Source organism: Salvelinus sp. IW2-2015, linkage group LG2 (assembly GCF_002910315.2).
Source record: "Salvelinus sp. IW2-2015 linkage group LG2, ASM291031v2, whole genome shotgun sequence".
NCBI classification, from domain to species: domain Eukaryota; kingdom Metazoa; phylum Chordata; class Actinopteri; order Salmoniformes; family Salmonidae; genus Salvelinus; species Salvelinus sp. IW2-2015.
Window position 1 is genome coordinate 11,283,127 of NC_036839.1, and position 26,258 is coordinate 11,309,384.

Genomic DNA, 26,258 nt, shown 5'->3' on the forward strand with positions numbered 1-26,258 from the left:
ATATGACAAAAATAGAATGTGAACTTGGCAAAGAAAAAGCACTGGGAGCAGGTGTTTCGATAGAGTAGGGCCTTATAATGGAAACATCATCAAATAGATTTGAGCACAGATGGAGGTAATAGCCTAGATTCATTTAGGCTACTTGGCCTAAATAAAAATATAGATGAATGGATGAGCAGAAACACATTTGATATCAGCCTGTCAAGAAATAGTTTCGCATGTTATTGTCTTTCCACAGCTGTTGTAGTTGCAATGGAAGTTGTGTTTGCTGGTCTATTAGCCTACTTTATTATAGAAAAACAGGTGAGGGCATACATAGTTTCCCCAAAAGTATGCATGTTTACGTTATCAACAGATATGGGCATATATGGCAGAGGTATGCCTATTTGCAACACCTGAGACGAGTTCTTCCATTCCCGTGAGCTCTTATTTCTTTACTGTAAACACGCAAGGGAAATGTTTCTCTCTTTCTCCCATTTCACAAAATACCCTTGTGCACACAGGCTCGTCCAAGTAATTATCCAGTTTTTCTGAGCGACAGTAAGGATTTCACTTGCCCCGAAGCAACGTCATACCGGGTTGGAGATGAGCGCATTTCTTATCCAAGGAAAATACGTTCCCACTTGAATACTGGTGTGGGGGGAAGGGGGGTGCACGAGCGCGCAGACACCTGGGTAAACTTGTGCGCTTTGACTACTACCCGTGAATCGAAAATGAACAACCATTTCGATGCCGAGCAACGCACAAATCCAACCAATGTTACCAAGGCCAATACAATTTATTACTTTTGCGTTATAACGTCAACATTAATTGTCCACACGGAATCTGCTGGGTCATTGGGTTTACTTTTCTGCCCAAGGTCTGGCTGCATCCCATCATCCCCGGGCTGTAGTATCCTTGCTGCCAGATTAAAATCGCTGTGCTATTGGAATTTGTGTGTTTTAGTTAAGACGTGCTTGTCACTTCTTCCTCTGGCATTTGAGCTTTGAATCTGTCTGCCAGAGAGAGGACTATGAAGAGGTTAACACATTTCACCACGGATGTTTCTTCCCTCTTGACCGAGTAATCGAACGTTAGTGATGCACCCAAAGAGGAGTTCAATGGATTTTTTGCGCGTTTCGTGGAGGTTCTAAATCCTGCAGATCACCAATTCTGCAGGACGTCCCAAGAAAACAACAACACATTAATTGACGGCTCTAATTTTTGGACGTAACTTTTTATTTTTGGTAGGATACTCTCATCATGACGATTCTATTATCTCGGACTCAACTTGCCCTGTTTTTCATTCTCCTATGTCCGGTCAATATCATTGGGTTATGGTGGTAAGTCATGCTACATACAATTAACATGTGCTTCCAGTTTAGTTGCAAATGGAAATGAGGTTTCTCAGAATAAAGTGTTTCTGTCATCTGATGTTTTGTAGGCTAGGTTATGCACGCGTGTCCATGTTTTTTGATGTGTCCATGTTCTGCATATTGCACTAAAATACAATTCTGGATCCGACTCTATTGATACAACCACTATTCAAATAGCCTTGTATTGACAAGTGTAATAACATGGTAACACGTTCGATGACCTTGACCGCATTGTGAAGCTTTGTCTTCAATTACCTTCCAATTAAAGATTCTGGTTTTCTTAACCTCTCACCATATTGCAACCTTACTCAAATAAATTGTAACGATTGACAAAACAATCTCTGTCAGTCTCCCAACATTTCTTAATTTACCACACAATATTTTTTCTAACCCGCATTTGTATTGTTGATAACAAACGAATCTATAAAATGTGGTTAATAAGTAAATAAAAAAGTAAAATAAAAACGAAAGACCCTGATGTTATGCCTTGGCTAGACAGAAAGATGCAGCTGCAACTTTTGGAGGTCTGCCTTTGTCTGTAGTAAAAAAAAAAAAAGAGAAGATATTAGTGCTGTCAGAGATGGAATTTTAGGTGGACCTTGAGGCAGTGCCTATATGTCATCATAAAACAATTCTTTGTTCAGCACTCTGAGATATATGAGACTTAAAAAGACAGAGCCAGATTTGTTATTAAGTATAATACAGTCATTTGAGACATGCACATCTGAAGAGGGATGTTAAGATAAATCAAACCATTTCAAGTTTGCATCTCATCCAATCTCGATAATGGCCAGCTATTAGTACTGCTGAACTGTGAACATCTCTCCTCTAAGACAACATTGGAGCACTCAGGTGAGCACACCTGGAGGTCCTGCAGTTTGACAGGACAAAGATGCTTTCTGTTGAGAGCTGGGCATGCCATCACACTCCTGTCTCTCTACCCCTTGTCTTTTGAAGCAAATGATTGTCAGCATGACCAGACAGACAGGATGTCATTTGTGGGGAAGATGAAACGTCCAGAGATAAACCCATTCTTTCAGAGCTTCTTTGATTAGGCTCTAATCATTTGAACAGAGAGCAGTGAGACCAGAGAGTGTGGAATGCCTTTGCAGGTTTCAGGACAAGTAACCTCCTGATCCTCCTGGGTAAGTGTGGGTCATAGTCTGGCAGGCAGCCAGGAGCGTGGCCCACAGGTATGCATATAGCGTGTGCCATTCCCACTCACCCGGCTTGGAATGGGTCCTGGACCAGTCTACAGTTCTGGATCACCTGCAGAGAAGCACTTCATTATACCAGATATTTATTGTTCTCACTCCCATTTCAAAGCAATACATCTTTCTGGAAAATTGCATGATTTCCAATCCAGGCCAGAGGGATGGGATCAGATAAAGATTCAATGACAAGGCTTGGCCAGGGATACTATGTACACTGTTTAACCACAGAGTATGTGGCCTCTGCCGATTTCCAGACGTTGGGATTTTTCAGTGCACACGTAGGCCTCATGCTATCCTCACTTATTGCAAGACAAACATGTGACAGACAGCAGCGGTGCATCGGTGTCATGCAGGACCCCGGGTTCCAGTCACTTGATTTAGTGTTGAGTTCTAGCGATGATTGGGCCATGGCTCTGAGCCACGGACCACAGAGCTGAACCCAAGCCACTCTCTAGCTAGCGATCCAGCCCTGTCGTGACTGACTTCATATCCAGCATACTTAGAGGATTAAGGAGGATGAAATTCACTCGTTTGCAAATTGAAAAAAGGCCACATATCTACGGCCATGCAATTCATAATGTAACTTGAGGTTCACATACAGCTAGAAGAACGGCTTATCTCCAAAGGATCATGTCGGCCTACATTGAGACTGATTATTTGGATACTTGTCCTTTTATCAGTGTTTCCCGCTCTATTTTGGTCTCTGGTTATCTCTATGCTATTTAATGCGAGGCGCTGCTTAGAGGGCCCTTGATTGCATAGATAGCGATACATCCTCATTTATGTTATGATTGTTTCAACGTTATCATGTCCAGGAGCTTTACTGTGACTGATAAATCAAAGGAATACAGACACATGGGCATGGACAGGGAAGATTGATTGCTTGATTTTGTAGTTCCTTTTACGTGTGCTTATAAAGAGCACTATCCTTTATATTCAACACTAATAGCATCATGTTCCTCTTAGGGTCCTGTTCAGGTTAGTGCTGGTTTGGATTAACGCTAGAACACAGTATGGTGGTCAAGACAGACAAATGTCTTCATCTACATATTGCTGGAACCATACTCAGACTTGGTCAATGCCAGTGTTCCGGGCCGGCCCCACGGTTGCTATAGGGGGCCCGACAAAATTTTTGTATTGATTCATATTATTGTACAAAAAAAATTGAACTCAGTCCGTGTCTCAATTTACTGTTGAGAGTTAGAATAGTAGACTACACAAGGTGCAATTTGGAAATTTGGTTACGCAGCAGTTTTTCCCTTGTTATATCAGCAACATATCACTCAATTAGCTCATGTCAGCAACATTTTTGTAGATTGGTAAGTTAGTTTAGCCAGCTATTAAAACTTGACCCATGGCAAAATGAGCAGAATTGCATGAAGTTTGTTATAAAATAGCAACATTTTCTCCACCCCATGGGAAAATGGGGGGGGGGCACACAACAACATTTTGCCTAGGGCCCCCAAAAAGCTAGGCACGGCCCTGTCATTGTTCAAGCTGCATCAGCTGCTCATGTGATATTCAAGCATTTCTTTTGAATTGGGCTAGGAGGGTTTGCCTTTGACTTTAACAATGACACAGGACTTAGAGAAGAAACTCTGTCCAACATGGGCTGCTATTTTTTACGAGTCTACACCTACTGCAGTAAATCCTGGTCCCTTATTTTTGTGAGCAGCTCGCTGAGCCAATTTCAAAGCTGTGATCCTAGCATACAGATTCACGCAGGTTTGAAGGCCATGACACATCAGATAATCAGGGGTTGTAAAGACCCGGGGTGTCTGCTAAGTACTGCATCTGCAGATCTTAATTCCACAGGGGTGTGGATTCATTGGAGTCAGATCTGTGTAGGAACACTAGAGCGTGCTTGAGATATATTCCCCTGTAATTCGTTTCTATGGAGACGTTGTCAATACATTGAAGGATGTAGTCGTTGACGCTGGACTGTCGGAGTCAAGTTCTCACACTTCAGCGAAGATAACTCACATTGTGGGCATTAAGTTGCTTTTCACTCCCCACTTTTAGGACAATGTGAATTATTAGGCTTTTAAGAATTTCTATTTGCTTAATCTGTGCAGCCATTATGCTATTTTTCAGTCTTTCAAGGACAAGTGTACAGCATGTTGGCAGTTCAGTTTGTAGTTTTCCATGACGCTATAACTAAAAAAGGTACATCTAACTGTACAAGTAATTGGTATTTTGATTGAATCACAGATATACAGTGACATTTCAGACATTGATATATAAATGGTTTCTACTTCAATAAAGTAATTGACTTACTCGAGATGGGATGCATTCCATTTTAAGAGCAACGGTCCCGTGTCTCATGCTTCTTATCAGACCGCCATGCTAGGGATTGGAGAGAGCGCTTGTTTGACTTGTTAAAACAAACTCACGAGGCAGATGAATGTTATTACTTAGAAAGATTAGCTGTGACAGGGGTGAGTGAAAAGCAATGAGGTATTCTCACACACTCCTACTCCCACATAATGATAAAAATGGACTCGAGGTTTACGGATCACACCAGCTGAACTGGAGTCAGATGCAGAGTTGTTGAATAGAGGGAACAGGGGGATAGGGCTGTTCTCACATTATGTCATAGCAACTGTCATGGGAAGTACTGGTGAGAGTTCACAGTGTTGGACCTGAGGCCCGTACTCCCATTAGGAATTGAAATAAACAATTGACCTAAGTGTAAACATACATCTGTCAACGCGATGTAAAAAACACAGCAATTAAGATGCAACTTTCTCTCTCTTTTCTATGTTCCCCGACGATCAGCACAGCTTTACTATTTCTCTCCACACCTGAAATGTCTTTTTTGCACAACTATGTGATGTCAAGTAACCAAACTGCCTGATAGAAGAACACGTTCATTTAACTTTAGTGCTACTTCTAGGTAAGATACTTCTCTGAAATGTAACAAGGCCTCATGATAATGTTATGCCACTGTAGTATGACACGGGAGTTGTAGTCACAGTCTATGTGTTGTGTGCTTCCCTGTAGGGCAGTGGGGAGCCCTCTGGTTATGGATCCCAACAGTATCTGCAGGAAGACCAAGCGACTAGCCGGAAAGCAGGCCGAGCTGTGCCAGACCCAGCCAGAGATCGTCCACGAGGTCGCCAAGGGTGCCAAGCTGGGTGTACGGGAGTGCCAGTACCAGTTTCGCTTTCGCCGCTGGAATTGCACCAGTCAGAACAAGTACTTTGGCAAAATACTCCAACAAGGTGAGTGAGGACTTGTCGTAATGGAAATAAATAGGAACCTTTAATAATTACCCCCTAGTTTTTCTAATACCTCAACACACATGCTGCCTGACATGGAGAATGATCATCTAAGTGCGTTTCTCATGGTTCAAAAGTGTATCACTTAGGATGTGACCCCTTGACCCTTTGAGAGCACAGCCAATGGCCTCACTTCAATTTCAGGTCTGATCCCAAGTACAGTGGAGAACAAGGCCATCTGTTGTACGTTAACAAGACAGATTTACACTTGACTGCTCCTCTTTTGCATTAAATTGCACACTCCAAATTGATCTCCTAAATTGCTTCTCATAACCATTGATCTCTCACATCAACTGTGCTCTTTGAAGTCAGAAATAAAAACGAATGTAGGGTCCTGCTACTATGCAATTATTGTCCTGCTTTTTGTACGATGTCTCGTCCTTTTTCACCTTTCAGTTCGCGGTTCATAGAGACCATTTTGTGTGTACCAACAAGGAAGTGTTATGTCAACAAGCCACCGTTTAGATCCAATACAGTGTATCCTTTATCAGTTGTATCTTCTTAACTGTTTAGCTAATACATGGCCTTTAGAGGATGTCGTTCATCTTCAAAACAGTTAAAGTACTAACGTACCGCTGGCACTGACAAAATTCCTGTTCTTCATCGTCAGTAATCTGATAACAAGAAATGCCTATTCTAACTTTCACTAAAAGATTTTCTGTCTCAAAGAACCTCTACTTAGTTCTTAAGACTAAATTCTGAGTTATACATATCTCATGCCATAGTCGAGCCATATAAGCAATTCCAGGCGAAGCCTGTAATCTCCTGTGGCAAAGCTAAGTATTCTGCGGGTGCTTTAACATAATTTTGGTCGCACAATGAGGAAGATCTGGGTATTAAGATGATGCCTCCTAAAGTGCTAGATTACATGTGTCATCTTCCTGTAAACTCTGGTTTGTAACTTTCCTGTTTTGTTGCTGAAGGCCAGCAGAGGGCAGAGTGCCTGTGGTGTGGTATGTGACCACTTATTGGACTGATCAGTTCATAGACAGTCTGATCTGAGTAGCATCTTTCTGCCTTTAGTTGAGTGTAAATTGAGTGAATAGATTTTGCTGTCAGGATTAGGCTACAACATTAGCAACTCCTTTCAGAGAACTCTGTGAAACTGCTAGGTAAAATGGTAATTAATCGTAAATTCCTCCATGTCTTTAGGTAAGGCTTAAGTGCTCCTCTGTTTTGAAGCATTCAGCACAATTATCAAGATGTACCACTAATGACCATTTGTCAGTGCAGGGAGATCTGCAAAGACAGGTTCACTTTCTCACATGCACGCGGTGGGCTGGGGCTGCTGCACAAAGTAGCTTACATTTTTCTCCCTTTGCAAAAATAACTTGAGGCAATTTTTTTCTATATTTAAATTTATAATCCAGAGCTGTTGTTGTGTTGGCTTCTCGATGCCAGAGGTTAACTGCTATCCCTGCTGGCTGCTTCGACATGTTGTCTCATGGTTATAATGAAGTAGTTAGATGTGCTCAGAGACAATATGTGGTTGTGATTAGATATAATAATCATAATGTAGTCAATGTAATTTCTATTGCCACCTCAGGAATGCAACTCAATATTAATTTGTCAGAATGTTCCTGCTTCTGTCTGCTTCTCTGTCAATCATCATTTGGGAGCTTTGCATCGCCTGGCTTGGCAGAGATGTTTTCTCCAGACTCCTGGAGAGAAAACAACCACCGCACGTTCTAGCCACTTCTAGTCACCGCACGTTAGCCACTTTGAAGAATCTCAAATATAAAATATATTTTAATTTGTTTAACACCTTTTGGCTACTACATGATTCCACATGTGTTTTTAATAGTTTTGATGTCTTCACTATTATTCTACAATTTAGAAAATATAAAAAATAAGGAAAAAGCCTTGAATGAGTAGGTGTGTCCAAACCTTTGAGTACATTCGGAAAGTCTTCAGACCCCTTGACTTTTCCACATTTTGTTACGTTATGGCCTTATTCTAAAATAGATTAAATAGTTTTCTTTCTTCATCAATCTACACAGAATACCCCATAATGACAAAGAAAAACAGTTTTTTTTTTAAATGTTGCAAATATATTAAAAAGAAAAAACACAATCACATAAGTATTCAGACCATTTACTCAGTACTTTGTTGAAGTGCCTTTGGCAGTGATTACAGCCTTAGGTCTTCTTGGGTATGACGCTACAAGCTTGGCACACCTGTATTTGGGTAGTTTCTCCCATTTTTCTCTGCATATCCTCTCAATCTCTGTCAGGTTGGATGGGGAATGTCGCTGCACAGCTATTTTTAGGTCTCTCCAGAGATGTTTGATCGGTTTCAAGTCCGGGCTATGGCTGGGTCACTCAAGGACATTCAGAGACTTGTCCCGAAGCCACTCCTGCGTTGTCTTGGCTGTGTGTTTGGGGTCGTTGTCTTGTTGGGAAGTGAACCTTCACCCCAGGCTGAGGTCCTGAGCGCTCTGGAGCAGGTTTTCATCTTTCCCTTGATCCTGACTAGTCTCCCAGTCCCTGCCTCTGAAAAGCATCCCCACAGCATGATGCTGCCACCACCATGCTTCACCATAGGGATGGTGCCAGGTTTCCTCAAGACGTGACGATTGGCATTCAGGCCAAAGAGTTTGAATCTTGGTGTCATCAGACCAGAGAATCTTATTTCTCATGGTCTGAGAATCCTTTAGGTACCTTTTGGCAAACTCCAAGTGGGGTGTCATGTACCTTATACTGAGGAGGGGCTTCAGTCTGGCCTCTACCATAAAGGTCTGATTTGTGGAATGCTGCAGAGATGATTGTCCTTCTGGAAGGTTCTCCCATCTCCACAGAGGAACTCTGGAGCTCTGTCAGAGTGACCATCGGGTTCTTGGTCACCTCCCTGACCAAGGCCCTTTCTCCCTGATTGCTCTGTTTGGCAGGGCGGCCAGCTCTAGGAAGATATTGGTGGTTCCAAACATCTTCCATTTAAGAGTGATGGAGGCCACTGTGTTCTTGGGGACCTTAAATGCTGCAGACATTTTTTGGTTTTCCTTCCTCAGATCTGAGCTTTATGGACAATTCCTTTGACCTCATGGCTTGGTTTTTGCTCTGACATGCACTGTCAACTGTGGGACCTTATATAGACATGTGTGTGCCTTTCCAAATCATGTCCAATCAATTGAATTTACCACAGGTGGACTCCAATCAAGTTGTAGAAACATCTCAAGGATATTCAATGGAAAGAATGCACCTGAGCTCAATTTCGAGGGTCTGAATACTATTGCAAACAAGGTATATGTAGTTTTAGTTGTTGTTGCTAAAATAAAAAAATTACTTTTTCCGCTTTATCATTATGGGGTATTGTGTGTCGATTGATATGGACATGTTTTTATTTTATCCATTTTAGAATAAGGCTGTAACGTAACAAAATGTGGAAAACGGGAAGGGATCTGAATACTTTCCGAATGCACTGTACCTTGACTTGGAAGAGTTTCAGTGTTGGATAGTCATAGCCAGCTAGCTAACATAGCATCCCTCTATGTTTGACCCGGGTGTTTGAGTAGGTTAAACTTGCTAGCTGCATTTGCTAGCTAATTAAGTGAAAGTGACAAAAATGACAAAATCTCTCTCTCGCTCTCTCTTGCTCCTCCATTTTTGAATGAATAAATTTGTTCAAAACTGTTCAACTATTGTCTTTCTCTCTCTTTGAGTCAACTACTCACCACATTTGATGCAGTGCAGTGCTAGCTGGCTGTAGCTTATGCTTTCAGTACTAGATTCATTCTTTGATCCTTTGATTGGGTGGACAACATGTCAGTTCATGCTGCAAGAGCTCTGATAGGTTGGAGGTTGGAGTTGATATAATTACTGTGTAAGTCTATGGAAGGGGGTGAGAACCATGAGCCGCCTAGGTTTTGTATTGAAGTCATTGTGCCCAGAGATGGACGGAAGCTAGCTGTCCTCCAGCTACACCATGTTGCTACCCTACAGAGTGCTGTTGAGGCTACTGTAGACCTTCATTGCAAAAAAAAATCATGTGTTTTAATCAATTATTTTGTGACATTAATATATTTTGTATCGTTTTATCTAAAAAATTATATGTATTATGTTTTTATGAAATTCGCTGAAGAGGATGGTCCTCCCCTTCCTCTGAGGAGCCTCCACTGATATACAGTACCAGTCAAAAGTTTGGACACACCTACTCACCTACTCATTAATAAAGAAGGTTCTTTATTTGTACTATTTTCTACATTGTAGAATAATAGTGAAGACATCAAAACTATGAAATAACACATGGAATTATGTAGTAACCAAAAAAGTTTTAATCAAAATATATTTGAGATTCTTCAAAGTAGCCACCCTTTGCCTTGATGACAGCTTTGCACACTCTTGGCATTCTCTCAACCAGCTTCACGAGGTAGTCACCTGGAATGCATTTCAATTAGCAGGTGTGCCTTGTTAAAAGTACATTTGTGGAATTTCTTTCCTTAATACTTTTGAGCCAATCAGTTGTGTTGTGACAAGGTAGGGGGCCCCATTTGGTAAAAGAGCAAGTTCATATTATGGCAAGAACAGCTCAAATAAGCAAAGAGTAACAACAGGCCATCATTACTTTAAGACATGAAGGTCTGTCAATGCAGAACATTTCAAGAACTTTGAAAGTTTCTTCAAGTGCAGTCGCAAAAACCATCAAGCGCTATGATGAAACTGGCTCTCATGAGAACCACCACAGGAAAGGAAGACCCAGAGTTACCTCTGCTGCAGAGGATAAATTCATTAGGGTTAACTGCACCTCAGATTGCAGCACCAAATAAATGCTTCACAGAGTTCAATTAACAGTCACATCTCAAGATCGACTGTTCAGAGGAGACTGTGTGAATCAGGCCTTTATGTTCGAATTGCTGCAAAGAAACCACTACTAAAGGACACCAATAATAAGAAGAGACTTGCTTGGGCCAAGAAACACGAAGAAACACGAGCAAAGACTGGTGGATATCTGTCCTTTGGTCTGATGAGTCCAAATGTGAGATTTTTGGTTCCAACCCCCGTGTCTTTGTGAGATGCAGAGCAGGTGAACGGACGATCTCCGCATGTGTGGTTCCCACCTGAAGCATGGAGGAGAAGGTGTGATGGTGCTTTTCTGTTGACAGTGTCTGATTTATTTATAATTCAAAGCACACATAACCAGCATGGCTACCACAGCATTCTGCAGCGATACACCTTCCCATCTGGTTTGCACTTAGTGGAACTATCATTTGTTTTTCAACAGGACAATGATCCAACACACCTCCAGGCTGAGTAAGGGCTATTTTACCAAGAAGAAGAGTGATGGAGAGCTGCATCAGATGACCTGGCCTCCACAATCACCCAACCTCAACCCAATTGAGATGGTTTGGGATGAGGTGGAGGAAAAGCAGCCAACAAGGGCTCAGCATATGTGGGAACATCTTCAAGACTTTTGGAAAAGCATTCCTCATGAAGCTGGTTGAGAGTGTTAGGTTCTGAAACATGGAGTGAAAAACTAACGGACAACTAGTCAAAGCTCAAACCAAGTTTATTCACCCAATGGTTCAAACAGCTGAAAGACAAAGACATATTTACACAAGCCCATATATTTATACCTTCCTCCTTTGCCTCGTCTCCTCCTTACACATCTGGACAGCCAATGCATCTCTGTTGCTAAACAGAATTTAGTGATGCGTGTTCTTTCTCACTTCATCTGACCTGACCTTGGCCCAAATTCCTCACTCCTCACCAACTCACGACTGTCCTGTTTACTGGAACCATACTGTGGCCCTCTCCATAGGATACCTGATATCTAACAATAACATGTTCTGACAGAATGTAAACTTTCTGCATTCCCCTCTCTCACTCAGTAGATTTCTATACCCTCGGTTCTAATATGATAACATGAATAGGGATATTTCATATTTCAAGTTTAGAATTTAGTACCCAACAGTCCCCCCTTTTGAACATTACCTCCATACTGTTCAACTCATTTAAACTTGGAATTACTTATAAACGAACAGGAAATTAAACATGATTAACCTCCACAGTTGATTATTATGTTTACACCTCCGAGGCTTATGGCCTCTGATCTATAATTACACTATGCACCCTGCTATTTCCATCTCTCGTCGTTCAACTGAGGATGACATTTCAGCTGAAGCTTTTGACTTCCTCCATTTCAGATGGACCGTTTTACTTTCTCCACTTCCTCCTTCTGGTTCCTAAGAGAGTGATAGCACAAGACTTGAAAAGCAGAAAGAAACACAAAACATAGCATGTATTAATAATGTGCTAAGCTATGCATAATTATATATGCAAAGACAAACTGAAGTTTGATAACATGACTTTTCCCACTCGCTCTTCACCTGACTCTATGCCTTTGGGATAATTTCCTGCCGGGTTCCTCAAAAATGAAGGCCCTAAAATACCTCCTCATGCCTCACCCAGACTTCCCCCTGTCAGGCCACAGGTTACAAGAGGTGTTCCCAAGCCATGTCATTTTCACTTCGCTCCCCATCTCCTTCTCGAGATACACGTGCGGTGGCCCTAATCAACTTCATCTCATCCTGAGGTAAATCAGCACTGTATATACGTTTCAACATCAATGCCTTCAGAAGATAATATCCCAACAATGCACTGATCGATCTAGGACTGAACCTTTCAGATACTCCCTACATGTCTCCCAACTCATACCCGGTTCCCTAGCCACCAACATCTCCAATGACCTCCTATATTCTGCTACAGTCGGTACCGTGGGTAATACTTTCCTGAGCTCCGGTTAGGTACACATCGCTCATCCCAAGGCCGATCCACACCCACCCCTTTGTGAACACCCTCGTTACAGTGTTTATTTTGGGTTCCAACGGTTGATAAGCAGCCACCTTCTAACACTTTCTGTTTACCGTCAATCGGACTCAATCTTCTGGGAGAAATGTCAAGTGTTTGCTGGCTGTTAGAAATGTGGGAGATATTAGTGGAGTTGGAAGAGTATCCAACCTTACAAAACTCTGAGTCACATGAATCTTAATCACACACTGCAGGAGATGTGATGATACTCCTTCAGTGAACTTCCCTTCCGGTGAGATGGCCTCCTGTATACAGGGATCTGGAGCTATTCTTTCAAGCGTTGTACCTTCTTTGACAAACGGCTCACTGAAAGTTGACAATAGTGTCTGAAATGACAACACTATCTCTGCTACTCTCACCATGATCTGGGTATGTGTGATGTTCAGTTAAACTTCATAGTAGTCTCTATATTGTGCACAGCTGTCATTCCTCTCCTACGAGCTATCCCCTGTAACAATATACAAAGTGGTATCGTTCACCAGAGACTCGATTACCCACTTCCTTAATTTATTAGCCACACAAATCTCCACCCCAGTCATATTCAATTCTGCTCTTCCAATTCCCTGTAACGTCAACGCCTTGGATTTTGGGACGCCTGTTACGGCTCTCGTTGGTGGAAGGAAGAGTGGACCAAAGCCCAGCGTGGAAAGTGTTCATGATATTTATTTTCAAAAACACTCAAACAAAATAACCAAAGTGAAAACGAAAGCGCACAGTTCTGTCAGGTACAGACACGAAACAGAAAACAAGATCCCACAAAACCCAAACGGAAAATGACAACTTATATATGATCTCCAATCAGAGACAACGATCAGAGACAACAGCTGCCTCTGATTGGGAACCACACTCGGCCAAAACAAAGAAATAGAAAACATAGACTTTCCCACCCGAGTCACACCCTGACCTAACCAAACATAGAGAATAATAGGGATCTCTAAGGTCAGGGCATGACAACGCCATAAAATGCAGTGATATCGGTCCTGCCAGAATCTGCAACTAACACTCCGTAGGACTGACCCTTGACCCCCCTCATCATACCATTTACACTGACAGATTTCTATCTCAGTCACTAGTTCAGACCCTAAATGAGTATGTAAGTATGCCTTCATTTACTCATATGCATCTTCTTCACCCTGTCGCTTGACCATAAGAATAGTTTGGTTCCCATATTCACCCCTTAGGATGTTGTCCAGAGTATAATTACTCCAACAAGCTATCTTTCCCCAGGTTTGTGGTCTGCTGGTGTCTAAACATTTCCCTGACCACATTTTGATCGTATCTAGCCCCCATTGTCAGATTAGTACTGTGACGTGGTAAGGTTGGACCCAGGTGCAGAGAAGAGACCAGACAAGGAATCAGTGGTTAAGGATAAACATAATACTTTACAGAGAAACAGAAGCCGCAGGATCACAGTACACTTGAAAGCCAACAAACACTAAGTCTCACAAACTCACTCAGGTAACAACCGCACAATTCAAGTAAACAATTCAAGCTTCTGCAAAGGACCACAGAAAACACACCTCTTTTAAGAGGGACATCATTCAAATAATAAGACACACCCGAGTAAAATAAAAGTCTCTAGTCTGGTGCCAGGAGAAACCATGACAAGTACGTAACGCTTCATCCATCCGATCCACATAATCGCGTAGTCCTTCTTTCAGTTGCAAATTTTACTCGCATCCGTCTAAACAATACATTCCCAACTGTAGTTAAGAATCCCTGAATTTCATCATTTGCTGTCGCTGGGTCACATGCTTCGCGTCCCAAGGATCAAGCCGACGTTCGATATCCCTGTGCGAGTGCTGGTAACATGACCCTTGGCAAAAGCGAGCGTACAATATGATTGTAATCACCAGCATGGAACCCAAGAATTCTGCCTTGTTTCCTCAGACAACTGATAAATTCCTGTCCCTCCCTTACTGGATCTGGTGTCTCTTTCATAATACTACGCAATTTGCTCATTGGCTGATGGTGATGCTGAATTTGGATCCGTACTTGGGGATGTGCGTCATCAGGAATAGGGTTGTCCTCCCCTGGTACTATTTGTCACGGACAATATGCAACTGGGGTCGCGTGTGTTCATACTGGGTGCACATCTCTACGATTACCTGGATAATGCTAATCACTGTCCAGTCCGGTACTACTATATCCAGACTTGTAATTTGCCTGTCCTCTGCCTCTCGCAACTCATATCGCTCTTTTGCCTCTTCTGTGACCTGTTTCACCTTATAGCATGTGGTGAACGGCGGATGAGGTGCAATTACATATACTCCTCCACACGTATTTTGATACTGTTGACGTGCAACCATGAGTTGTTTTATTTGTTTTAGTCTATCCTCAAGGGCACCCTCTAATTCCTGGTTTAGGTTTTGACTCTTTTCTAGCGCAATGGCCAATTCCTGCTTTTGTTCGTCTAATCCAGGGCTCTCCAACCCTGTTCCTGGAGAGCTACCATCCTGTGGTAGCTCTCCAGGCCCCAGAGTCTGCAACACCATTAAGCAAGGTGCATCACCAAGCAAGCGGCACCATGAAGACCAAGGAGCTCTCCAAACAGGTCATTGACAAAGTTGTGGAGAGGTACAGATCAGGGTTGGGTTATTAAAAAAGATCTGAAACTTTGAACATCCCACGGAGCACCATTAAATCCATTATAACATTTTTTTATGAATATGGCACCACAATAAACCTGCCAAGAGAGGGTCGCCCAACTCACAGACCAGGCAAGGAGGGCATTAACCAGAGAGGCAACAAAGAGACCAAAGATAACCCTAAAGGAGCTGCAAAGCTCCACAGCAGAGATTGGAGTATCTGTCCATAGAACCACTTTAAGCCGTACACTCCACAGAGCTGGGCTTTACGGAAGTGGCCAGAAAAAAGCTATTGCTTAAAGAAAAAAATAAGCAAACACGTTTGGTGTTCGCCAAAAGGCATGTGGGAGACTCCCCAAACATATGGAAGAAGGTACTCTATGTCAAGATGAGACTAAAATTGAGCTTTTTTGGCCAATTCAAGGAAAACACTATGTCTTGCACAAACCCAACCCTCTCATCACCTTGAGAACACCATCCCCACAGTGAAGCATGGTGGTGTCAGCGTCATGCTGTGTGGATGTTTTTTCATCGGCGGGTACTGGGAAACTGCTCAGAATTGAAGAAATTATGGATGGCACTAAATACAGGGAATTCTTGAGGGAAACTTGTTTCAGTCTTCCAGAGATTTGAGACTGGGACGGAAGTTCACCCTTCCAGCAGGACAATGATGCTAAAGCATACTGCTAAAGCAACACTCGAGTGGTTTAAGGGGAAACATTTAAATGTCTTGGAATGGCCTAGTCAAAGCCCAGACCTCATCCAATTTAGAATCTGTGGTATGACTTAAAGATTGCTGTACACAGCGGAACCATCCAACTTAAAGGAGCTAGAGCAGTTTTTGCCATGAAGAATGGGCAAAAATCCCAGTTGCTAGATGTACAAAGCCTTATAGAGACATACCCAAAGAGACTTGCCCGCTGTAATTGCTGCAAAAAGGTTGGCTCTACAAAATATGACTTTGGGATTTGGGGGGGTGAATAGTTATGCTCCTCAAGTTTCTTGTTTGTTTCACATTAAAAAATATTTTGCATCTTAAAGTGGTAGGAAATGGTGTAAATCAAATGATACAACCCCCCCCCCCCCCCCCCGAAACATCAACTTTAATTCCAGGTTGTACGGCAAACAAATAGAAAAAATAGACAAGGGGTGAAATACTTTCGCAGCACTATTTGCAATTTTCTGCATTGACTGACCTTCATGTCTTTAAAGTAATAATGGCCTGTCGTTTCCTCTTTGCTTTTTTTAAACTGTTTTTGCAATAATATGGACTTTTAGGGTATCTTCTGTTACCACTCTATCTTGTCACAACACACAACTGATTGGCTCAAACACATTGAGAAGGAAAGAAATTACAAACAAATAAATTTTAACAAGGCACACCTGTTAATTGAAATGCATTCCAGGTAACTACCTCATGAAGCTGGTTGAGAGATGCCAAGAGTGTGCAAAGTTGTCATCAAGCAAAGGGTGGCTACTGTGAAGAATCTCAAATATAAAATAATAATTTGATTTGTTTAACAATTTTTTGGTTACTACAATTACTTTCATAGTTTTGATGTGTTCACTATTATTCTACAATGTAGAAATAGTACAACAAAGAAACCCTTGAATGAGTAGGGTGGCCAAGCTTTTTACTGGTCTGTATATAACAAAACAAATGATTTAAAAACATACTTATTTAACATTGCACACATTCCTCTCTGAATGAGATGAGACATTGTGACATAATGTCATAATAATGTCAATGAAATTATCCCAGTTGGACATGGGATAATTGGACAAATAAAGAACATTCATACATTTTCCATATCCACCAACACTTAAAGTGTGTGTACTATTTCAACCTCTCACTGCTCCACTGAGGCAGACAAATCAAATCAAATCAAATGTATTTATATAGCCCTTCGTACATCAGCTGATATCTCAAAGTGCTGTACAGAACCCAGCCTAAAACCCAAACAGCCAGCAATGCAGGTGTAGAAGACGGTGGCTAGGAAAACTCCTAGAAAGGCCAAAACCTAGGAAGACCTAGAGAGGGTGGCCAGTCCTCTTCTGGCTGTGCCGGGTGGAGATTATAACAGAAATGGCCAAGATGTTCAAATGTTATAAATGACCAGAATGGTCAAATAATAATAATCACAGTAGTTGTCGAGGGTGCAGCAAGTCAGCATCTCAGGAGTAAATGTCAGTTGGCTTTTCATAGCCGATCATTAAGAGTATCTCTACCGCTCCTGCGGTCTCTAGAGAGTTGAAAACAGCAGGTCTGGGACAGGTAGCACGTCCGGTGAACAGGTCAGGGTTCCATAGCCGCAGGCAGAACAGTTGAAACTGGAGCAGCAGCACGGCCAGACAGTTGTTAAGCTTACTGATTGTTCATGTATTTTCAATATAATAATTTCTTCACACCTGTGTTAAGGCACAGTGTGCATCCAGTGAACACCAATGTCCAGCTACAGTCAGAATACTCTTGAACATTCCTCTGGCTCGAAGTTGAGAGCTTGAGAGGAGCTTATGGCCTTGGACTCTGCATGATGAAAGAAATATGTGTTTTCGCCATTCAGAGATCAACAGAGCAGCTGCATTGAGTCAATTATCAGATTATAGTAAAAGCTATGCAATATAAGGCTATGCATACTTTTTAAGGTGGAATGTGTATAGTTTTGGAGTAAGTGTATTCGCCTATTTTGTGAATCTTTGGGGATTACTTGGTGTGCTCACTGTTCTATGACCTAATAGAATGGATTTCAGGTATTCTATTAGATATGTGCTGTACAAGACTTGACTGCGACACATGGAAGCAAAATCAATCAATGAAAAGTATTCACACTCGTCAGGCTTTGTCACATGTACTGCTACAGAGAGGGGCCCTGGGTTCCCTACATTTTTTTTTTTTTACCTGAACCCATGCGTCATTGACTCAAAGATTGAGTATTAAAAAAAGATTAGCTAATTCCTCGTGAAGCCCCTTCTGGCACCAAGTGATCTCCCAGGCAAGCCCAGGCATAGGCTGCTGGAGAAGTTTGGAATTTGTGTCTTGGAGGAAATTATAAAAGGGTGTTCAAATCAAGACATATACATTTTCATAATCTCCTCTCTCTCGTAGTCATGTAACTGGGGTTTTAGCATCTTAGTCAAGAGGGTTGGTCACATTGTACAACTGAACAGACACACTTTTCGATTGTGTTTGTAATAAAGTTTCGTTTTAACTTTACGAATTGAACGTCTTCTATCCAATATAGATATGAGGATTGCATTACACATTGGTGTAGTAGCTAAAGACAAGCGAAGCTAAGGGACATTAACTGAAACAACACTGTAACTTGTCTAGACATTGAACTCTTTAGAGATTCGGGGGGGGGGGGGCTAAACAGTTGTCTGCAGTTGTTTTCTCTAGTTCCACCTCTCCTGCTGAAACAGTAAACAGGTGGGACTGTTAGACGTCCCCCTTCAATCCCTCTATGGATGCTTCTAAAATGGCACCCTACTCCCTATGCAGTGCATTACTTTTGACTAGAGCCTTATGGGCCCTGGTCAAAAGTAGTGCTCTTTAAAGGAAATAGGATGCCATTTGGGACACAGGCTATATGACCCTACTCCCTATGCAGTGCATTACTTTTGACTAGAGCCTTATGGGCCCTGGTCAAAAGTAGTGCTCTTTAAAGGAAATAGGATGCCATTTGGGACACAGGCTATATGACGTGACTGGCCTGTCTAAGAGGAGTCTCAACAGAAGTTATTGAGTTGGTCAGCGCTACCCCTTCTGTACACTCAATTGGCCTGGGAGGAGAACATTTGTTTTCCCCCCAGATCTATACAGCTGGTTGAACCTGAGAACAAACAGTGATGGTGTGTGAAAGGGAATGGCCTGCACAATGCACATGACAGGCAGGCAGGGAGGGGATTTATTGGAGCAGTGTGTAGGGAGGACTGAGGAGAAATCAGGAGGAGGTGTGTTCAGGTGGGATGTTCTAGGGCTGGAGCTGGGCTGGGGCCGTTCAGGTGACTGTCAAAGCTGAGCTAGGCTGGGGCTGGACTGGGCTCAGGCTGGGGCTGGGATGGGCTGAGGCTGGGCTGGGGCAAGGCTCGGGCTGAGCTGGGTCTGGGGCTGGCAGGGAGACGCCACACACACAGAACAGGCCTGTATGGAGCCATCACTGGGTGTGCAGACAGACAGCTGGTATTCATATCACAGGGTGCTGGTCTGCAGGGCCCTCGCACGGCACCGATTCTGTTTCACTAGATTTAATGAATCCCATTCACTGAATCATGCGATATGGAATTGGCACAGGGCAGAGCGGTGACTGCACGCTCATGTCTTCCAGCTCCAGAAAATAAGTCATTCATTTTAGCTTCGACACAATGGACTGCTAACTGCCTACCTCCCTTCCCCCAGTTCCTGAAAATATAGCAGCTAGAAACAGTGAATAGAGATGTTGTCGACAACTGGCCTAAATTACACCTGGATCTTTTCCAAAGTGACAAAGAACAGGGGAATCTGCAGTTGCAGCTGTACATCCCTCTGGGCCAGGGTGGTAAGCCCCCCTTCTACAGAAATAGCCCTGCAGCTGTGTCTGAGATACCAGGGGTATTGAGGATGTACCCCAGTGTTTTACCCAAAAGGATCCGACCTTTCTGTTTCCATCTACGCGGGCCGGCACCCGTGTCTCACTGGGCCTTGGCTCCAGCGGACCTGCTCTAAGTTGGAGCCAAGGCCAGGCCGTGGGTACTTTTCTGCTAGGATTAACATATCAATGGCTAACTGTGAACTTGAACACCTTCGCACAAAGCAACCGTCTTGAATGCTGCAGAGGTTGTTGGTTCTTCTCGCCACAAGTCTGTAGTGTCACCCTCTGGATTGAAACACAATAACACTAGTGCCCACATTAACATAAAACACTGGCGGCCCACTCATTTGTAGGCCGTCATTGTAAATAAGAATTTGTTCTTAAGTGACTAGTTAAATAAAGGTTAAATACAAAATAAATTAAAATTGGAAAAGCACTAAGTGCCCTGGGTCACTCTTTGTTCACTCCTCTGATGACACCCCTGTGTGTGTGTGTGTGTGTGTGTGTGTGTGTGTGTGTGTGTGTGTGTGTGTGCTGTCTCTTATACACATCTAGATGTGCGTTTGTGTACGCCATCACGGCGGCTGGGGTGACCCACGCGGTAACGCAGGCCTGCAGTATGGGGGAGCTGCTGCAGTGTGGCTGTGAGGCGACCAGGAGCAGGGCTCCCCCCCGGCCTGCCTCCTCCTCCACCACCACATCTGGCGAGGGAGTCAAGTGGGAGTGGGGCGGCTGCGGAGACGACGTGGAGTTTGGCTACGAGAAGTCCAAGCAGTTCATGGATGCCAAGAGGAAAAAGGGCAAGAGTGACATCAGGACGTTGATCGATCTCCACAACAACGAAGCAGGACGACTGGTACAGTGAAACTTTTATTTTTTAATAACGGGTGTGGCAGTCCCACTCCTTTCGTACTTCTTCATGCTTTATTACAATGGATATATATAGGTAGGAAAGAACAGTGGGTCGAATTCGAACCCATCCTTGCAGTTGCACAATGTTAATGTGCCCCAAGAGGCAGTAGCTTATACAGCTCTAGACCTCCCCAGGCGGTGAACTTTTTATCATTCACTCCAAACACACTTCATCTCCTATGTTTTATTTGATCTGTGCTGATATAAGTAAAAGTACAGGCAATGATACTTCAGAAATGTTTTGGATTATGTTCACCTGATACTTACTTTTTTTTTTTTGAAACAAAGGTGAAAATGAGGTTTAGATGCTGATAGTCTTAATTGTCTAGCTGAATGTTCCTCCTTTCATCCAATGCATCATCCAAGACAGCCTCTAGCCATAGTTCTATAACACCGTAAACTGATACTTGAACAAAAATCATGTTTCTGAACAAGGAAACAAGTGTGTGCCACACAGTTTGTTTTCAAGCCTTTAAGGCAAGCTTAAAGCTGCTAATATTTCTCCTTATAAAACGGTGATTTTCCCCAGCTCTTTATGAAGGACTAAGTACATGTATGTTGACAAAGTGAAATATTGAAATACAATGACTTTCTTGTTGATAGGGAGAGAGGAACATTGCAACATTGATCCCGTAGTATTTTTTTCAGCAAGGGTGTGTGTGGGGCGGTGTGCATTGCTACTAGCGTTAGCGCAATGACATGCTAGCTGTTCCCATATACTTCCAGTCATTGAGCCAACGACTATCCATTTAAAAACGAGTCTCGGCAGAAGCGGTGGAAAGAATTTAGCAGCGGTGGTCCATCGCTGCTAAATGAATATAGGGGAAACACTGACTCAGTTTGGAGGTTGTCTGCTCTTGAGAAGGTAATTACAGGTTATTGCTCTGAATTTCCTGGGACTTGCTCACCCTTGTCAGTATTGCTTCATCACACTATGTTACACTGTCACACAAGCCAAAACCTTTTCAAGGGGTCAGAGACAGGTAAATGGGGAGGAGTGGCTGTGTAGTTGGGCCAATTATAGTCTCAGGAGGACATCTTTGGAAAAATAACATACAAGAAGCAAAGGGAGCCCAAATGTAGAAACAACAACGTGATCTTAAAGAGCTACTGAGAGGTTAGAGCAGTGCATGCTGCCAGAATGGGTTAATTAGCACAAGTATAATTGAATGATCTCTGTTCTGTTCTGTTGTCAAGGTCTGGGAGCTCTGTGAAGGCCAGAGGCAGGAGGGGGAGGGTAAATTCCTTCTGTATAGCGTCTGCTTTTATCTCACCTATCTATCTCTGTGTCTTTACTACAGGCGGTGAGGAATTATATGAGGACTGAATGTAAATGTCATGGCCTGTCCGGGTCTTGCACACTCCGGACCTGTTGGAAAAAGATGCCTCACTTTCGGGAGGTGGGTGACCGCCTGCTGGAGAGGTTCAATGGAGCTTCCAAGGTGATGGGAGGCAACGATGGCAAGACCCTGGTTCCTGTGGGCCAGAACATCAAGCCTCCGGACAAACAGGACCTGATCTACTCGGCCGAATCGCCCGACTTCTGCTCACCCAACAGGAAGACAGGCTCGCTGGGCACGCGGGGCCGCATGTGCAACAGCACAGCCATGGACGTGAGCGGCTGTGACCTGCTGTGCTGTGAGCGTGGCTACCGGGACGAGACGGTGGTGTTCGAGGAGAACTGCCTCTGCCGCTTCCACTGGTGCTGCGTGGTACAGTGTAAGAAGTGCTCAGTGAGGAAAGAGCTCAGTCTCTGTCACTAGCATTACCACAGAGGAACTTGGTTGGTTTCAGGCCTCTTCAGCCTCACAGGAATGATGCACTGAGATCAGGCTCCCACAGTTCCCTTCAGGAGCACGCTGAAAGAAGAATGTCTTATCTAGGATCATCTTGGACAGACAGCTGCAGTAACTCTCCTCTCAAGCTGTAGGAACAGTCCAGAATGGCCACTACTTCAGTGCTCACCACATAGAGCTCTATGACCCTGAACTTAGGCTCTTTTTAAAAGTTACATTTACAGCTCCCAGAACTTTCTAGAGCAGAATGCCGGGTCCCATGTCATATAAGACAATCAGAAAGTTTGGTACTATTCTCAGTCATCTGTACAGAGCTGTTAGCCTCTGAAGCAGTGGTTCCCAAACATGTTTGCACAGTGAACCACCCACCACAAGTCTTTAGAATTAGCCATTTACCCAGAAAATAGCATACCAACTGTTTCTAGCCTCAAACCCAATGCTAAGACCCAATAAGAACATGGGGCCTACAACCCACCATTAGGGAAACACTTTGCATAGTCAGTTAACCATGTAACTACGAGGGGTGACTATTGTAAAGAAACCATAATGACTTTGCATGTGGAAAAAAAAAATATGGTCATGGTGATAAATGATTTTCCTATGTAACATAAATGTCCTTCATGTGAAAGGTGGACATGTTCAACATGGAATACAGGTTTTTTGTATCTAGCACAAAGTGTATAAAAAAGGGAAATGTGGGGTTGTGTTTTTGGAAGACGAACCCCATCTTGTTTCATGGTGAGGAGCTGAACTGACATCCGAGACTATTATTTATGAACATTTTATGACAAGACTACTCATAGTGATACGGGGAGGAACGTGCCTACTATCTCTCTGAAAAGCACTTTGGATATGGGAGCAATCTATGTAAACCATATGTTACATTTTGGTTTTGTTTGTTTGAGTAGTTTGCAAATGGAAAAATATGTTCAGACTTTCTTTTTTTGTTTTTGTACGAGGTGCAGTATCGAGAAAAGTATGATATGTTTATCTGTTTAATATAAAGGGCTTTTTGTAATGCACTTTCAATTAAAGCATTTGTTACGTTAAGCTTTTTACTTATAGTCATGTTGTGCAGAATAGCCAGTCACAATCACATACAATGCTGACAATGAATCCATACATTTGTCTCTTTGATAAGTCAACTTGCTGAAGTGAGTTGGAAGTTAGAAAGACCATTTATTTCTACTCTCTCCCTACATTCTTTAGAGTAGGCAGATAAGATCTCCTTGCTTGTTTTTGGGGGGAAATAAAGCATTCACTGTGATTAATAATGATAACGATTCCTCGTGAGTTGTGTTGTACCCAAACACGCTGTACATTTTCTGTTGATGTGCATAGCTATAAGTTATTCAAATGTACTGTGTCGTACCCTTCTTTTAGAGTACGTTTTTTGTTGCAACTTACCTTTCAGGGGTCTGTAAGACAAGAAACCGTTGGCAAAACAAAGAGAGAGTACGATGAGAGATCACATCGCTATAATTTATTGCCAATATACCATGGTTTATGACCAGATGATTTCTTGCCAGAGGGTTCATAGTTAATATTGTTACCATGACAGTGACTACACACTGCACAGGATCACTCTATTCTCAGAGCTACTAGCTCTATCTGTGGAATCAGCAACATTTTGTGTTTAATTTAATCTAAATACAGTTTTTGTACAAAAAGAATATCACTTTAAGGGAGAAAGACTTGGTAAAACCGAACTATTCTGAGATTTACTACAATATTAGGCATTCTTTACATACAGTTATGTTAGCAGTAGAATTGATCACTTTACCATGTTAAGTTTGGGTTGTAGTTGACCAAATTATGAAATCAGACCAAATGTGACATTTCATATGTGAGATATATGCATGACTAAGCAAGGTCTTGGCCTATCCATTCCCCATAGAACAACTTTTGGACTTGTTGGGCTGCCAGGAGCGTTTTACTGTTACTGTATGTATGTTTAAACAGCCCTTGTCAAAATGGAAGGTTGTTTTCTGGATTCAAAGCAAGAGACAAGTTTAGAAAACAGGATTTTGTCATGGAATGTTGAATGATTTAAAGAGCATTTCTCAGCATTTGTTTGGATTCTCAGACATCATTTTGATATTCTCATACTTAGTTGTTCATTGATTAAACTTTTATTATTCTACAAAGTTCATTTCATGTCCATTTAGTTATTTTCCAGTTACAGTATTTATATACATTTTAATAAATTGACAATTGTGTTTCTGCATTTACTATACAAATAAAAAGTAAACTGTTCACTCTAGTTTTCATTTATTTGTATTTTTTGTTTTCTGGTCTGTGTAGCAATGAATTCAAATTTCATTTTTTTGTCTTGTTTTAGTGCCTTTCTTTGTTAGACCAAGACAAATCAGAGATTTAAATGCATAACCCTTTATAAACGGGTAGATTTATAGAAACGTATGTCACTTTTGCCTTCCGTTGACCTTCAACACGTTGTGTAAGTGTTATTCATATTAATTGTCTTCATGCTTGGTCAGGGTGGAGGGTTTCACCTCACTCCCTTCCAATGACCATTCTGGAAGATATATTTTCAACACTTCTGCTTCAACTATATCATTTTGCCACCCAACAAAAAATGTGTTGTTATGAGTTATTTATGATGTAAAAATTAAAAAAACTCCTGCTGTATTAGTTTGAGCCTTGCAAGTTGACACAAGTTCATTTTTTCCAGGAATTCACATTTCAGTGGAGCCAGCAGTGTTTAATACAGAGGTAGGCCACAGACAGGGAAAGCGCCAGGAGCGCTCTCTCCTCAAGCTGCCATGGTTCAGCGTGGGTAAAGCCAGAGGAACTGCATAGACAGTGGATAGATTTATAGAAGCCCTGGTATTAATGTGGCTGCATCTCTCTGCATGCCTGCCGTCTTTCAATGGAGAGGTGTACTTTTCCACGTCTCCCTCCGAACAGAGCCCTGAGGAATGTGGTGTATTCGGATATGTGTCTGCCTGTGCCCGTTGATTGTAAAACACACAGAGACGTTAATGAAGGCCTGCCACTCTAAGTGGCTATATGTCATGAGGCAGACACATTTCCTTGGATCAATCAGACCAATATGACTCCTCCTGGGGTAATGTCTGAGTGAAATGATGAATGAACTCTCGGTGGTCTAGTCACTGAGCTTAGAGGTTCTCATTAAAGGTGCATATTCTAGATACTGGAACCTTTGGCAATGTCCCAAATGGCAACCTATTCCCTATTTCCAGCCCTACTTTTGACCAGGGGCCACATAGCTCTGGTCAAAAGTAATGCACTAAATAGGGAATAGGGTGCGATATGGGATGCAGGTTTGTCACAGAGTGTAACTGTTGACACGAGAACAATTGAAAGCCAGTTATCATGACTTAGACGTGAATCTCTTCTCGTTGGCTCCTTTCCTTGGGGAGATCGTTCTCTGTTGTCAGTCAGCTTGAATCTTGACCAGGAACAAAGGCGAGAGTAAGAGCAAGAGTAACTGTTATAGGTAATGTAACACCCATAATGTTCTGTGAACTTCTCTTGATCTTCACTGAGAGGCTCTCGACTCTATTCCCAAGCATTGTGTGAGGTTTGACCCGATCGTAATCCGTCTAATTATAACCCACATAGTGTAAACCTCTGCTCTAGTCATGTGTGAGCACAGTGTTTGGATGAAGCAATGATATTTACGAGAGACACGTGCCGCTGGAGATGGAAGTTCAGCTGTTGTCTGCCTGGTGGACTGACTGAGAGGGGCCCACCAAG

The 26,258-nt window shown here is 42.5% G+C and overlaps 1 protein-coding gene across 1 annotated transcript; it reads left to right on the plus strand.

The window, feature by feature from the left end:
• Positions 1–661: 661 nt before the first annotated feature.
• Positions 662–25,067, plus strand: LOC111972696 (protein Wnt-6-like). Its single transcript, XM_070447019.1, has 5 exons — positions 662–1,322; positions 5,573–5,793; positions 14,207–14,216; positions 20,365–20,665; positions 22,023–25,067. Exons 1-5 carry the CDS (start codon positions 1,243–1,245, stop codon positions 22,482–22,484), a joined length of 1,074 nt encoding a protein of 357 aa, XP_070303120.1. The 5' UTR covers positions 662–1,242; the 3' UTR covers positions 22,485–25,067.
• The last annotated feature ends 1,191 nt before the right edge of the window (positions 25,068–26,258 follow it).

Coding starts and splice junctions, on each gene's coding strand:
- LOC111972696 (XM_070447019.1), top strand. CDS start 1,243: ATGACGATTCTATTATCTCGGACTCAACTTGCCCTGTTTTTCATTCTC. Junction 1,323..5,572: donor AATATCATTGGGTTATGGTG/GTAAGTCATGCT, acceptor GCTTCCCTGTAG/GGCAGTGGGGAGCCCTCTGG. Junction 20,666..22,022: donor ACAACGAAGCAGGACGACTG/GTACAGTGAAAC, acceptor TCTTTACTACAG/GCGGTGAGGAATTATATGAG.